The sequence below is a fragment of the Salvia miltiorrhiza genome, unplaced genomic scaffold (genome assembly GCF_028751815.1).
Source record: "Salvia miltiorrhiza cultivar Shanhuang (shh) unplaced genomic scaffold, IMPLAD_Smil_shh original_scaffold_464, whole genome shotgun sequence".
In the NCBI taxonomy this organism is placed as follows: domain Eukaryota; kingdom Viridiplantae; phylum Streptophyta; class Magnoliopsida; order Lamiales; family Lamiaceae; genus Salvia; species Salvia miltiorrhiza.
Window position 1 is genome coordinate 394351 of NW_026651555.1, and position 13169 is coordinate 407519.

The 13169-nt window shown below is 38.9% G+C and overlaps 1 protein-coding gene across 1 annotated transcript; it reads left to right on the forward strand.

Moving 5' to 3' along the window:
- Positions 1-4213: 4213 nt before the first annotated feature.
- Positions 4214-11072, forward strand: LOC131004848 (ABC transporter B family member 19). The gene is made up of 10 exons (XM_057931596.1): positions 4214-5134; positions 5226-5280; positions 5700-5875; positions 6210-6410; positions 6670-6929; positions 6999-7315; positions 7405-7628; positions 7722-8541; positions 8625-8866; positions 9672-11072. The coding sequence occupies exons 1-10, from the start codon at positions 4886-4888 to the stop codon at positions 10878-10880; spliced, it is 3753 nt and encodes a 1250-aa protein (XP_057787579.1). The 5' UTR covers positions 4214-4885; the 3' UTR covers positions 10881-11072.
- Positions 11073-13169: the final 2097 nt, after the last annotated feature.

Here is a 13169-nt window from a genome sequence, read left to right on the forward strand (position 1 = left end):
CGTACTTCGTCCCCGGGCGTCACAATATAGGAGCATAATTTTGGGATTTCTGCTGGGAGTGCTCTAAGGACGGTTCTAGAAAGAACCGAAGAAGGGCTTAAACTCTCTCAAAGATTTTTTGTTTTAATCATGAAATTATTAATATTTTACACTCCGTATGAATTATTTCATATAAAATCGTCAAATTTAAAACAACTCTCAATTAAAGAATTTTTTCTACATTAGGTCCTATATAGCACAACATATTGTTCATGGATCGAGAATCACCGGTTCCGGGACTAAACCGACGATTCACAGTTTATCGATAAGATGAACCGTAATCGGAATGCTTGAGTATAGAGAAGGTTCTAAGTAGGCCCGAAACTGGCAGTTCAGGGTCCAGTTCTAACTGTCGATTTTTGAGCCCCAAATTAATATTTACTTTGAGTTTGAGTGCAGTGTATAATTTTTCTTTGTACTTACATAATTCACTACAAAAAAACACGCGTTTAACGACCGAAATTTTCGGTCGTTAATTTTACGGCCTTAACGACCGATTTATGACCGTTTCACGATCGATTTTATTTTTTATTTTATTTTTATTTTTATTTTTTATTTTATTTTTATTTTTTTAATATTTTAATATTTTATTTTTATTAACGACCGAAAATTCGGTCGTAAAAATTATTTTTTTATATTTTAATTTTTTAAATTTTAACGACCGAATTTATATTTTTTATTTTTATTTTTAAAAATAATTTAAAAAAATATTTTTTTTAAATTATTTTTTTTAACGACCGAATTATTCGGTCGTTAATATTATTTTTTTAATTTTTTAAATTTTTTTAAATATTTTTTAAATAAAAAAAATATTTTTTTAATTATTTTTTTAAAAACCGAATTTTTCGATCGTTAAAATTATTTTTATTTATTTTTTATTTATTTAAATTTTTTTATTATTTATTTTATTTATTAACGACGGAATTATCGGTCGTTAATATTATTTTTTCAATTTTTAAAATTTTTAAATTTCGTTTTTATTTTTATTTATTTTTATTTTTACTTTTTGATTATATATATATATATATATATATAAATATTTAATTATTTTTTATTAATTTTGTATTTAATTATTATTTTCAAATTATAGAGAATATTTTAGAAATGATTGTTATTTTCATAATATTATTCTAAAAAAATAGATAATATTTATTATTAATAAAAATGTGATATTATTTAAAAATAATAATAAATTATTAGATTTATTGGATTTATTATAATAAATTATTAGACTTATTAGATTTTCTAAATTATTAGATTCATTATTTTCAAAATATTAATAATTTTATTATTTTAAATAATAAATTTATTTTTGAAATATTAATTTTATTAATATTGATTATTTGATTTAATATTGATTTTGTTGTATATTTGATTGTTATTTTTCATACTCATATTTTCTTTTCTTTTTTTAATTACGATAATATTAATTTTTTTATTATTTTAAATTCGATCGTATATTTATCGTCAATGTTTCGCCGGCACCACTAATCTTAGTTATTATCTCGACATATTATAAGGTTATGAATGATTAATGATATTTTATATTGAATTAGAGTTTAAATGAATTAATAGGTACTATATATATCAATAATACGAGTGTTCTGTACTGGTGACTACTCGAAAGGAACTTCAAAGTTAAGCGTGCTTGACTTAGAGCACAAATAAGATGGGTGATCTACTGGGAAGTTCGTCAAATGGTATGCAATTAAGGTCAAAATACATTAGAAATACACTAAAAATACTTGTGGGATACAAAGATATATATATATATATATATATATATATATATTTTTCGAAAAAAAAATTATTTTTTTTTATTAATTTTTAACGACCGAATTTTCGGTCGTTAAAAATAAAATTTCGGTCGTTATTTAAAAAAATAAAAAAAAATTATTTTTTTATTTTTATTTTATTTAATTTTTCTCTTTTTAATGACCGAAATTTCGGTCGTTAAAAATAAAAAATCGGTCGTTAAATTTAACGACCGAAAAAACGGTCGTTAAAACTCGGGCGACGATGCAAACAACGACCGAAAAAAACGGTCGTTAAATCGGTCGTTAAAAATATTAACGACCGATTTTTGGGTTTTAACGACCGAAATTTCGGTCGTTAGAGCCGCATTTTCTTGTAGTGATTAATCTATTACATTACGTTTAATTGTTGAAAATTATAATGGAAATAAAATTATACTCCCTTTATCCATGAAAGAAAGGGAGCAACATAGGTTTAAAAAAAATTATTGAGTGTATTAAAATTGGAGAAAAAAATTATTAAGTGTATTGAAGTAGTGAAAATATACTGTAATTAGTAACGAGAGTGGTAAAAATATGAACAAAAAAAGATAAATGGAGGATTATAAGTGGTGGAGTATAATCCAAAAATAGGTAGGAAGTTTTTTGTGGACGTCCCAAAAAGAAAAAAGTAGAAAGTTCTCTCATGGACGGAGTGAGTAACACTTAACTATAATAAAATTTGTATTATGGGTTAAGTATCAAATTCCTAACATTGACACTTTTTTCACGTCTGGCTCTCTTAACTAAACTTTGGTTCAACTAAACCCCTAATGTCTTAAATTTGGTTCAATTACACCCCCCGCCCTAACGGTTGTTTAACTCCGTTAAGTATTTTATTTTATTTTTATTATTTTATTGATGGTGGGACCACACCTGAAACGGATCTGCGTGTATGTACGCTCCAAAATCCAAAATCACACTAGAAAAGTCCTCAAATCGAAAATCCTTGCAAAACCCTCTACTACCCTACAAATTAATCGCTCCTTTTGTCAATCCCGATGAGGAAAAGTCACCGTCGACCACTGGTTTCACATCGGAGCCACCACCTTCGTCTCTAATTCTTTTTCTCTCGTTGGCTCATCCTCTCACAAACACAGATTGGCCACTGCTGCATTTGTGAGTCCCGTTGCCTTTCTCTCGAAATTCGGCGAGACCGACGGCCGCTGGCCCGCTGCTCCATCGCTCTCTCAATTTCTCTAGTACACAGTTAGGGCAAGGGTCGAACCTTAGTTCTTCTCTGTTTGACACAACTCAGCAGTGGCCACCTCTCGAAGACCGGCGACCTGCGTCGCTTAGAGTTTGCCCATCGCCACTGTTGGTTTGAGAACTGGCGAGCAGATGGGGTTCTCAGGTCGGTTCTTCTCTCAATTCCACATAATCGAGGCAAAACGAGCGAGCCCTAGTTTCTCTCGGCTCATGCCGCCTGGGGTTTGCTCGCTCCGCCACTTGGGTTTCATGAACTAGCTTCCTCATTTCTTTTGGGATTCGGCGAGTTGCAGACCCACAACTGCCGTTGTTGCTGCATCTGTAAATGCCATCGGCCCTTGAGCTTTGGAAATCACAACTGCTGCTTCGGCCCTCGTCGTGGTTCGCTGGAGCAGGGCAACGTTTCTCACTTTCCGATTAAAGAATAGGTACTGCAATTATGCCTCTCATTCCCTCAAAGATTCTATATTCAACGATAATGCTGCCATGGCCGTCGTAGATTTGTTTCCGGCGAGCTTGGCGAAGAAGAAAGGTGTGGATCCCACCATCAATGAAAAAAAAAATTAAAATACTTAACGGAGTTAAACAACCGTTAGGACAAATGGTGTAATTGAACCAAATTTAAGACTTTAAGGGTTTAGTTGAATCAAAATCTAATTTAACGAGTCTGACGTGAAAATGGTGTCAATGTTAGCTGTGAATTTGATACGTAACCCTTGTATTATTATTAAATTCAAAGTATACAATCTTTAAATTACAAAAATTTAATAAGTAAATTAAAAATAAAATATAATGTTTATACTTTACATTATTACTAAAATTATACAACTACAAAATACAAGTCTAAGTTTACAAATATTATAATTTTAAATATAAATTAACGATTAATCGGTGATTAACATAAACTAACTATTCGATCTGACGATTAACCGCCGATTAAAAATTCAAAAAAAGTAGGTCCGTAATCGACTCTTTTTTTAGACAGTTCTAATTTGGAACCGAGCCATCATCAATGGTTCCAAACTAAAGCTATTGATCGCTGATCCAATTTCGAACCAAAACAGCCGATTCCTATTAATTTGGACATCTCTAACAGCATATATTCGATCCAAAAAAGAAACCCCACTTTCTTCTTCAGCTTTACGCTTTCCAACGAATCAACAGAAAATGAAGGAAAATAATCACTCATGCTAAAGCTCACTCATCAAAGTTATGCAGGAACTATTCAACATTTTTTCCCAGAAAAATAAAATAAAAAATACTAAAAAACATCCAGAGAGCCACTGCAAGAAATTGACAGCGAGATAAAAATGGTGAAGAGCGATAGGCTATCACATATATCAATGTGTTGCTCAGATTCCCTTTAACCATAGTTAATTCTAATCACCCCTTCTCACTCTATAAGTATACACACTCTCTCTCATCTCACACTCACTCTCTCTCTCTCTCCCCTCTCGCCGCTTCCACACAATCTCTCTCTCTACACCTCGTTTGACCACTGGTCTTACTAGTAGCTGCTCACTACATCCGCCCAACACTATTCTTTCTCTTTCCGGCAAAACCCATCTCCCTCTCCCTCTCTCTCTCCCACAACTTTGGTGAATTTACGACCACAATCGTATCCAAAGACCTTTCTTTTTGGATCTTCTGTTTCTTCTTTCTCTTTCAAGATTCCCATAATCCTTCCGTGATATGCTGAAAAGGGAAAGACCCAACAGGAGCATCGCCATGCATCGCCCTTAATCGAGCTGGGTTCGTCGTCGACGGCGGAAAGCTAGCTGCTTTACTTGCCCTGCCCTCCATTTTTTCGAAAAGACTCGATTTTTTTATTTATTTATCTTCCAATGGCGGCGGAGGCGGCGGACGGGAAAGCAATGCCGGAGTCGGAGAAGAAGAAGGAGCAGAGCCTGCCGTTCTACCAGCTGTTCTCGTTCGCGGACAAATACGACGTCGTGCTGATGATCGCGGGCAGCCTTGGCGCCGTCGTGCACGGCTCCTCCATGCCTGTTTTCTTCCTCCTCTTCGGCGAGATGGTCAATGGCTTCGGCAAGAACCAGATGGATTTGCACAAGATGACCAATGAAGTTTCGAAAGTGAGCATAACTTGTTGATTTCATCGTATGATTTTCACTACGTGTTGATCAGATCTGACGGCCGTAATTTGCTTTGTTTGTTTGATGGCAGTATGCTCTCTATTTCGTGTATCTTGGACTGGTTGTCTGCTTCTCCTCCTACGCAGGTTGGATTTGTGATCTCAGATTTCCATTTCTTTGATTTCAGCAACAAAAAGATTAAATTTTTATTGTTGATTTAAGTGTGTATTACTGTAATAGTACTATTAAGTGGGGGAGTTTTGTTTTGTTTTGTTTTTTTTTTTTTTTAATTTATTTGATACTGTGTTAGCCAGTTCAATTCGGATCAGTCGCACGTGGTCCGTGGACCGTCTCTTTGTCTTGATCCTCATCACCTGTCAAAATCTTGAAAATTTCCCCCCTTTTTTATATTATCTCACCACACCTCTCTCCATCCATGCTGATACTCGAGAATTTAATGATCCCATTTGTAACTTTGCTGGGCTTGGATCATTCATGCTTGCTCGTTTTGTTAGAATTGGTTGAAGATTTTGTTGCTTGCTTGTCTAAAAAAAAACAAAAACAGAAATTGCATGTTGGATGTATACTGGTGAGAGGCAAGCTGGCACACTGAGGAAGAAGTATTTGGAGGCTGTGTTGAAGCAAGACGTGGGATTTTTCGACACCGATGCTCGAACTGGGGATATTGTTTTCAGTGTTTCAACTGATACTCTGCTTGTTCAAGATGCCATTAGTGAGAAGGTATGAAATCTTGATGTTCATAATTCCTTTCTCGTTGTGCATTTACTGTGTTTCTAACGGTAAGAATGACATATCTAGATTGAATTGAACTAGTCTTGCATTATAGCAGGATTTGCTGTGCCCTTTAATTAATGCTGCGAGTTTGAATTTCAAGATTATTGATATGTAGTTTATGTTAAAAGAACTAAGTTGATTTTACCATCTTTACCTCTACTGCTTCTGCTTCTGTAGGCTCCATTCTTGAATGCTAAGGTTTTTTTTTTCTTTTTTTTTTTTCCCTAGTAATTTTGTGTAAGTTTAGTTGAATGTGTTGTTTTTGTGCTTGGGATTCCAGGTTGGCAACTTCATTCATTATCTTTCGACGTTCTTGGCGGGGTTGGTGGTTGGTTTTGTATCGGCGTGGAAGCTTGCTCTACTCAGTGTGGCTGTGATTCCGGGCATTGCCTTTGCCGGTGGTTTATACGCGTACACCCTCACCGGGCTCACCTCCAAGAGCCGTGAATCCTATGCAAATGCTGGTATAGTTGCCGAGCAGGTGAGCTTGGGGCAAAATGATTGCATTTGTTAATTTTGTAATGCTTCTATGCTGCACAAGCCATGTTTCTGCTGTGGAAATGTTAATTTAGAAGGAAGCTTCACCTAGAACCTAATTAATCCCCTCATTATGCACTACTAAAGTTGAAAATAATGTTAAAACATTTGTTGCTTTGTTGGTTTTAAGATGCCAATGGTGATGGCTCGATTGCATCACGGCAGACGTTTGACTATTTACTTTACTTTTTCTGTAACTGTAGTCCATTGCACAAGTTAGGACGGTTTACTCCTACGTTGGTGAGACGAAAGCCCTCGGTGCATATTCGGACTTGATTCAAAACACATTAAAACTGGGGTACAAGGCCGGTATGGCTAAAGGGCTTGGATTAGGATGCACCTATGGCATAGCATGCATGTCGTGGGCTCTTGTTTTCTGGTATGCCGGTGTTTTCATCAGAAACGGACAGACAGATGGTGGCAAAGCGTTCACAGCGATCTTTTCTGCTATCGTTGGTGGCATGTAAGATACATTGCTAATACTCCCTCTCAAAATGAAGAATTGAGGGGTCTGATAATTCGATTCGTGCAGGAGCTTGGGCCAGTCGTTTTCAAATCTCGGGGCATTCAGCAAAGGTAAAGCTGCTGGATACAAGTTGATGGAAATAATCAAGCAAAAACCAACCATAGTTGACGACACATCTAATGGGAACTGCTTGACTGATGTCAGAGGAAACATTGAGTTCAAAAATGTGACATTTAGTTATCCATCTAGACCCGATGTGATCATCTTCAGAGACTTCTCCATTTTCTTTCCTGCTGGAAAAACGGTTGCTGTAGTCGGTGGTAGTGGTTCGGGGAAAAGCACTGTGGTCTCCTTGATTGAAAGATTTTATGATCCTAATCAGGGTAATGTTATAAAGCTTTTTTTATGATTCTAGAGGGAGTACGAAAATACCATTTGACTAAATTTCCTTTGGCGTTGTGAAAATGGACAGGTGAGATTTTGCTGGACAATGTTGACATCAAGACACTGCAGCTGAGATGGCTGCGCAATCAGATTGGTTTGGTGAACCAAGAACCGGCGCTCTTTGCAACCACGATACTCGAGAACATTTTCTACGGGAAGCCCGATGCGACCATGGCAGAAGTCGAAGCTGCTGCCTCTGCCGCTAATGCCCACAGCTTCATCACCTTGCTTCCCAACGGATACAACACTCAGGTTGGTTTTTGTCTATGATGCAGTCGTGGAACGAATAAGCTGAGCTTCACATGTTAAGTCGATTGAAACTGACTTGTTTCAATCTGGTTCCAGGTTGGGGAGCGTGGCGTCCAGCTCTCCGGGGGGCAGAAGCAGAGAATAGCGATTGCAAGGGCAATGCTGAAGGACCCGAAGATACTTCTTCTCGATGAAGCCACTAGCGCGCTGGATGCAAGTTCGGAGAGCATCGTTCAGGAGGCTCTTGATCGTCTGATGGTCGGGAGGACCACGGTGGTTGTAGCGCATCGTCTATCGACAATACGAAACGTGGATTCCATCGCAGTTATTCAGCAAGGGCAGGTTGTTGAAACGGGAACACATGAAGAACTGATCTCGAAAGCTGGTGCCTATGCATCATTGATCAGATTCCAAGAAATGGTGGGGAACAGAGATTTATCGAACCCTTCAACCCGTCGCACTCGCTCGACGCGCCTGAGTCACTCGTTGTCGACAAAGTCTCTTAGCCTCCGGTCGGGGAGCTTAAGAAACTTGAGCTATTCCTACAGCACGGGCGCTGATGGTCGTATCGAGATGGTGTCAAACGCTGAAACCGATAGGAAGAATCCCGCCCCGGCCGGTTACTTCTGCAGGCTGCTCACACTCAACGCCCCTGAGTGGCCGTATTCGATCATGGGAGCCATAGGATCGGTTCTTTCTGGCTTCATCGGCCCGACTTTTGCTATCGTGATGAGTAACATGATCGAGGTGTTCTACTACCGGAACCCCGCTGCCATGGAACGGAAGACGAAGGAGTATGTCTTCATCTACATCGGGGCCGGTCTTTACGCCGTCGTCGCGTACCTCATTCAGCACTACTTCTTCAGTATCATGGGCGAGAACCTCACCACAAGAGTAAGGAGGATGATGCTTGCAGGTATATATATATTACATGCTAGGTATTTTATCGTAAAATCCGTTCGAAATTAGCCTCGTGACATTATATTCGATCCGTTGCAGCGATTTTGAGGAACGAAGTCGCATGGTTCGACGAGGAGGAGAACAACTCGAGCCTCCTCGCAGCCCGGCTCGCCACCGACGCCGCCGATGTGAAATCCGCGATTGCAGAGAGGATATCGGTGATGCTGCAGAACATGACGTCGCTTCTGACTTCTTTCATTGTTGCCTTCATCGTCGAATGGAGGGTCTCGCTACTGATCCTCGGCACCTTCCCTCTTCTAGTCCTAGCAAACTTTGCTCAGGTAAAGATCTTTCATAAAAAATAGTTCTTTTTCCATTATTAGCAATATAGCATGATGGTATTCGGAAGTTATATTCGTTCTAGGTCGAGGTCAAAATGGTAATAGCACATTCTCATAAAAATTGAATCTTGGAATCGCAATTCAAAGTCTTGTTTGCACTAGAAGACAAGAAAGTGAATTTAAACGTGGGAATGGTGCTCCACACGTGCTTCCTTCCTTCAAGCCTGCTCTATACTCCTTGAACCTCGCACAGTATGAACTCAACTTATAAGTAACAAAAAACACATATAACAAAAACTTATATATATATATATATATATATAGAGAGAGAGAGAGAGAGAGAGAGCATGTGATGAGAGGAGGGAGGGTTGTATTATTGCATCAACTCCAAAGAGACTGAGAAGTGTGCAGGTTTCTTATCCGAGTCATATATGGTTGCAGCAGACATTGTTGAATTCTGTATGCTTTCTCAGTCAATTCCTTGTGCCCATATTTTACTGTTTACCTTTTACTGTAGCAAAACTAAAGCTTTTTTAACCCTGTGTTATGCCATTATATAGCAGTGATGGTCAGTTTTTATGTCTCTGGGTCCCAAGCTTGTTGCTGTAATGGCAGGGTTTGAATATGGCCTCATCTTCCACTCCTATTAACTGTTTCTTGCCAGAGATTCTCTTCCCGTGATCATATTTTCTGATTTTCCAATTAAATATCTCTATTATCTTTTCTTTTTCTTTTTTGTTATTAATTTGATCTGCATCACTGCATGCATGGTGCAATAATGAGATGTACAATTTGAATATGGCAGCAACTCTCTCTGAAAGGGTTCGCGGGGGACACGGCGAAGGCGCACGCAAAGACGAGCATGATCGCCGGGGAAGGAGTGAGCAACATTAGAACCGTGGCGGCGTTCAACGCCCAAGATAAGATCCTCTCTCTCTTCTGCCACGAGCTCCGCCTCCCCCAGCGCCGGAGCCTCGCGCGCAGCCAGTCTTCCGGTTTCCTGTTCGGACTCTCCCAGCTTGCTCTTTACGGATCCGAAGCTCTCATTCTTTGGTACGGCGCCCACCTCGTTAGCAAAGGCGTCTCCACCTTTTCCAAGGTCATCAAGGTGTTTGTGGTCTTGGTCATCACGGCCAATTCAGTTGCTGAGACGGTGAGCCTCGCACCGGAGATCATCCGGGGCGGAGAGGCTGTTGGTTCGGTTTTCTCGATCCTTGACCGGTCCACGAGGATTGATCCGGACGATCCCGAGGCTGAGCCGGTGGAATCCATCCGCGGCGACATTGAGTTGCGCCATGTCGACTTTGCTTACCCTTCGCGTCCGGACGTGATGGTGTTCAAGGACCTGAGCCTGCGGATCCGGGCCGGGCAGAGCCAGGCGCTCGTCGGGGCGAGTGGGTCGGGTAAGAGCTCGGTGATAGCATTGATAGAGAGGTTCTATGATCCCCTTTCCGGTAAAGTTATGATTGATGGGAGAGACATTAGGAGGTTGAACTTGAAATCTCTCCGCCTCAAGATCGGCCTCGTGCAGCAAGAGCCGGCGCTCTTCGCCGCCAGCATCCTCGACAACATCGCTTACGGGAAAGACGGCGCGACCGAGGCCGAGGTGATCGAAGCGGCGCGCGCTGCCAACGTGCACACGTTCGTGAGCGGGCTGCCGGAGGGCTACAAAACCCCCGTCGGGGAGCGGGGCGTCCAGCTGTCCGGCGGACAGAAGCAGCGGATCGCGATAGCGCGAGCCGTGCTCAAGGATCCGTCGATCCTGCTGCTCGACGAGGCCACGAGCGCGCTCGATGCGGAGTCGGAATGCGTCTTGCAGGAGGCCCTCGAGAGGCTGATGAGAGGGCGCACCACCGTCCTCGTCGCCCACCGGCTCTCCACCATACGTGGGGTGGACTGCATCGGCGTGGTGCAGGACGGCCGCATCGTCGAGCAGGGCAGCCACGGCGAGCTGATCAGCCGGCCGGAGAGCGCATATTCAAGGCTACTCCAATTGCAAAATCATCGCATATGAGACAACAAAATCAAAAAAACAAAAAACAAAAACTAGCACCGGCCCTATTAACCCTTGTTTTTTTTTTCTTTTTCAAAATTTATTTTGTTGTGGTGATAGATGTAGATATTGTGATGTGAGGACTGTATTTTCAAGAATGACCACTCCATTCCTAGTGTGCTAAAAAAAATATATTCACTTCGATCCTCAAAACCTTGTTCCACTTCATAAGTTTTTGAGAAATATTTAACAAAATAAGTTACTATAAGCTCTTTAAATATTAGGTTTTCAACTTCAACTTTCGTTTTCATGAATAAACTCATAAGCTTCATTATCAAACACTCGGACAATTTCACTACAAGAAAATCAATCATACAGCGACGGAATTTTGGACGGCGAGAGCTCCGTCTAAAAATAAGCTTAGCCAAACACCGTCTAATTTTAATCCGCATCCTTTTCAAGTAAGGAAAAGTGGAGGCGCGGCACCAACTTTTTTCCAGTCATGTGATCGTCCACTCTTTCTCACATTTTCGATTTAATCGGAAGCGGGCCGACATAAACTATTGGACACGATCACGTGGCCGATGTTTGATACAACGACTGAAACAATGGTGAAATCAAAACTAGTAAGAAAAGGAGTTGTCTGAATTTTATGAAAATAAAGCAAGAGACAATGTTGACAGATCCTTGCATGTTAGGAACTTAGATTCATAAAGAAAGTGAGAATGGTGCATGTGAATTGAATATACGGCGTCGTATAGGGTAGCTGGAAAGTGACCAATCAGGGAAAGGTAGTAATTCTTTTGAAGTAAAAATTGACAGTTTGGAAGAGAAAGTGTATTATTAGAGGAGTTTCTGGAAATACTAAAGGGGCAGATCTGCAACCTTGAACAATTATTGGATTCGAGAAATTGAGGGCCCAATGGGCCCACAATTAATTATTTATATTTCACAAATCAGAACCAGCAAATTCTGGGCATATTTCGGTTTGAGAAGTCAGAAGATTAAAAGAAAATAAGAAAAAAGGTAAATTAAAGGATATTATTATAAAGTCTTAAACATTTCAGTAGTATTTTTATTGAAAAAGAAATAGTAATTTTTTATAGGAGAAATAATTGAGGTTCGTATTGGGCTGGTCCACCTCTTGTAAAGTTGTACCCTACCAGCTTTTTCCACATGAAAGTAAATAGCTTTCTCTTTTCTTCTTTTTTTTTCTTCCCCATATATCTTTTAAATACCTCGAGCATGATCTACAGTCGTTCGTATATATTTTTTTTATTATTATGTTTAGATTTTATTTCTTTTTCTTTTCAATTTTTTATATATAAAATCGTAGTTATGCATGTTTAAATTTGTCTTAAGATACAAAAATATAATTTCCTCTGCATCATCCGAAGATTCCGAAGGATGAATTAATTTATTTATTAGTTTTGTACACGGGGTGCAACATTAATCAAACCTATTTTTATCCATTCTAGAGAATGTTGATACTTTGAAGGAAAGATATATATGATGATTGGGGACAATTCACACGGTTAAAAAGGGGAAAATGTGGGAGGCATTGGACCAATCTCATTTTTGATAATTTTTTTACTCTATGTCCATTAGAAAAAAAGGTAAATATTATATTAAACTTAAAACTATATCCATTTTAGTAAAAATGTCTCGGATTACAAGAAATATTTTTTAAAAACCCCAAACTATTAGGTTTCAATCAAAAATATTCCGCGTACATTTTTCGATCTTCGAAATTATGACGTAGCTCATTGGATGCTGATGTGTAATTTATATTTTATTTTTGTAAATGATATGACACAAAATAACGTTGTTGTAATGTCATACCATTTAAAAAAATTAAATCGATGTTGGATAAACCAACTTTCAACGCGATTTGAATCAACTAACGTGACACCAACCGACGTCGTTTCTTAAATGATATGATACAGAACGACATCATTTTGTATTATGTCATTTAAAACAATAAAATATTAATTATATGGTGATATTCGGTGAGCATGTCATAATCCCGGAGATCGAAAAATGAACGCTGATGCTCATGAGGACACATGAAAACAATATTTAACGCATCCTCATGTGAATCCATACTAGTCCTTACAAAGGACTTTATCATAACTAAAAGGGCAAGATGTTGCGATATGGATATTCATCTTTTTTCGAGAATAATTTGTGATCAAATATTCTAACTTGGTAGTGTGTTGTGCTTCTCCTTGTTCAACGAGACACATCTTCCTATTTTATACTTCCTCCGTTCATCAAATGAGTATTTATTTTCTTTTTTGGTAAGTGTAC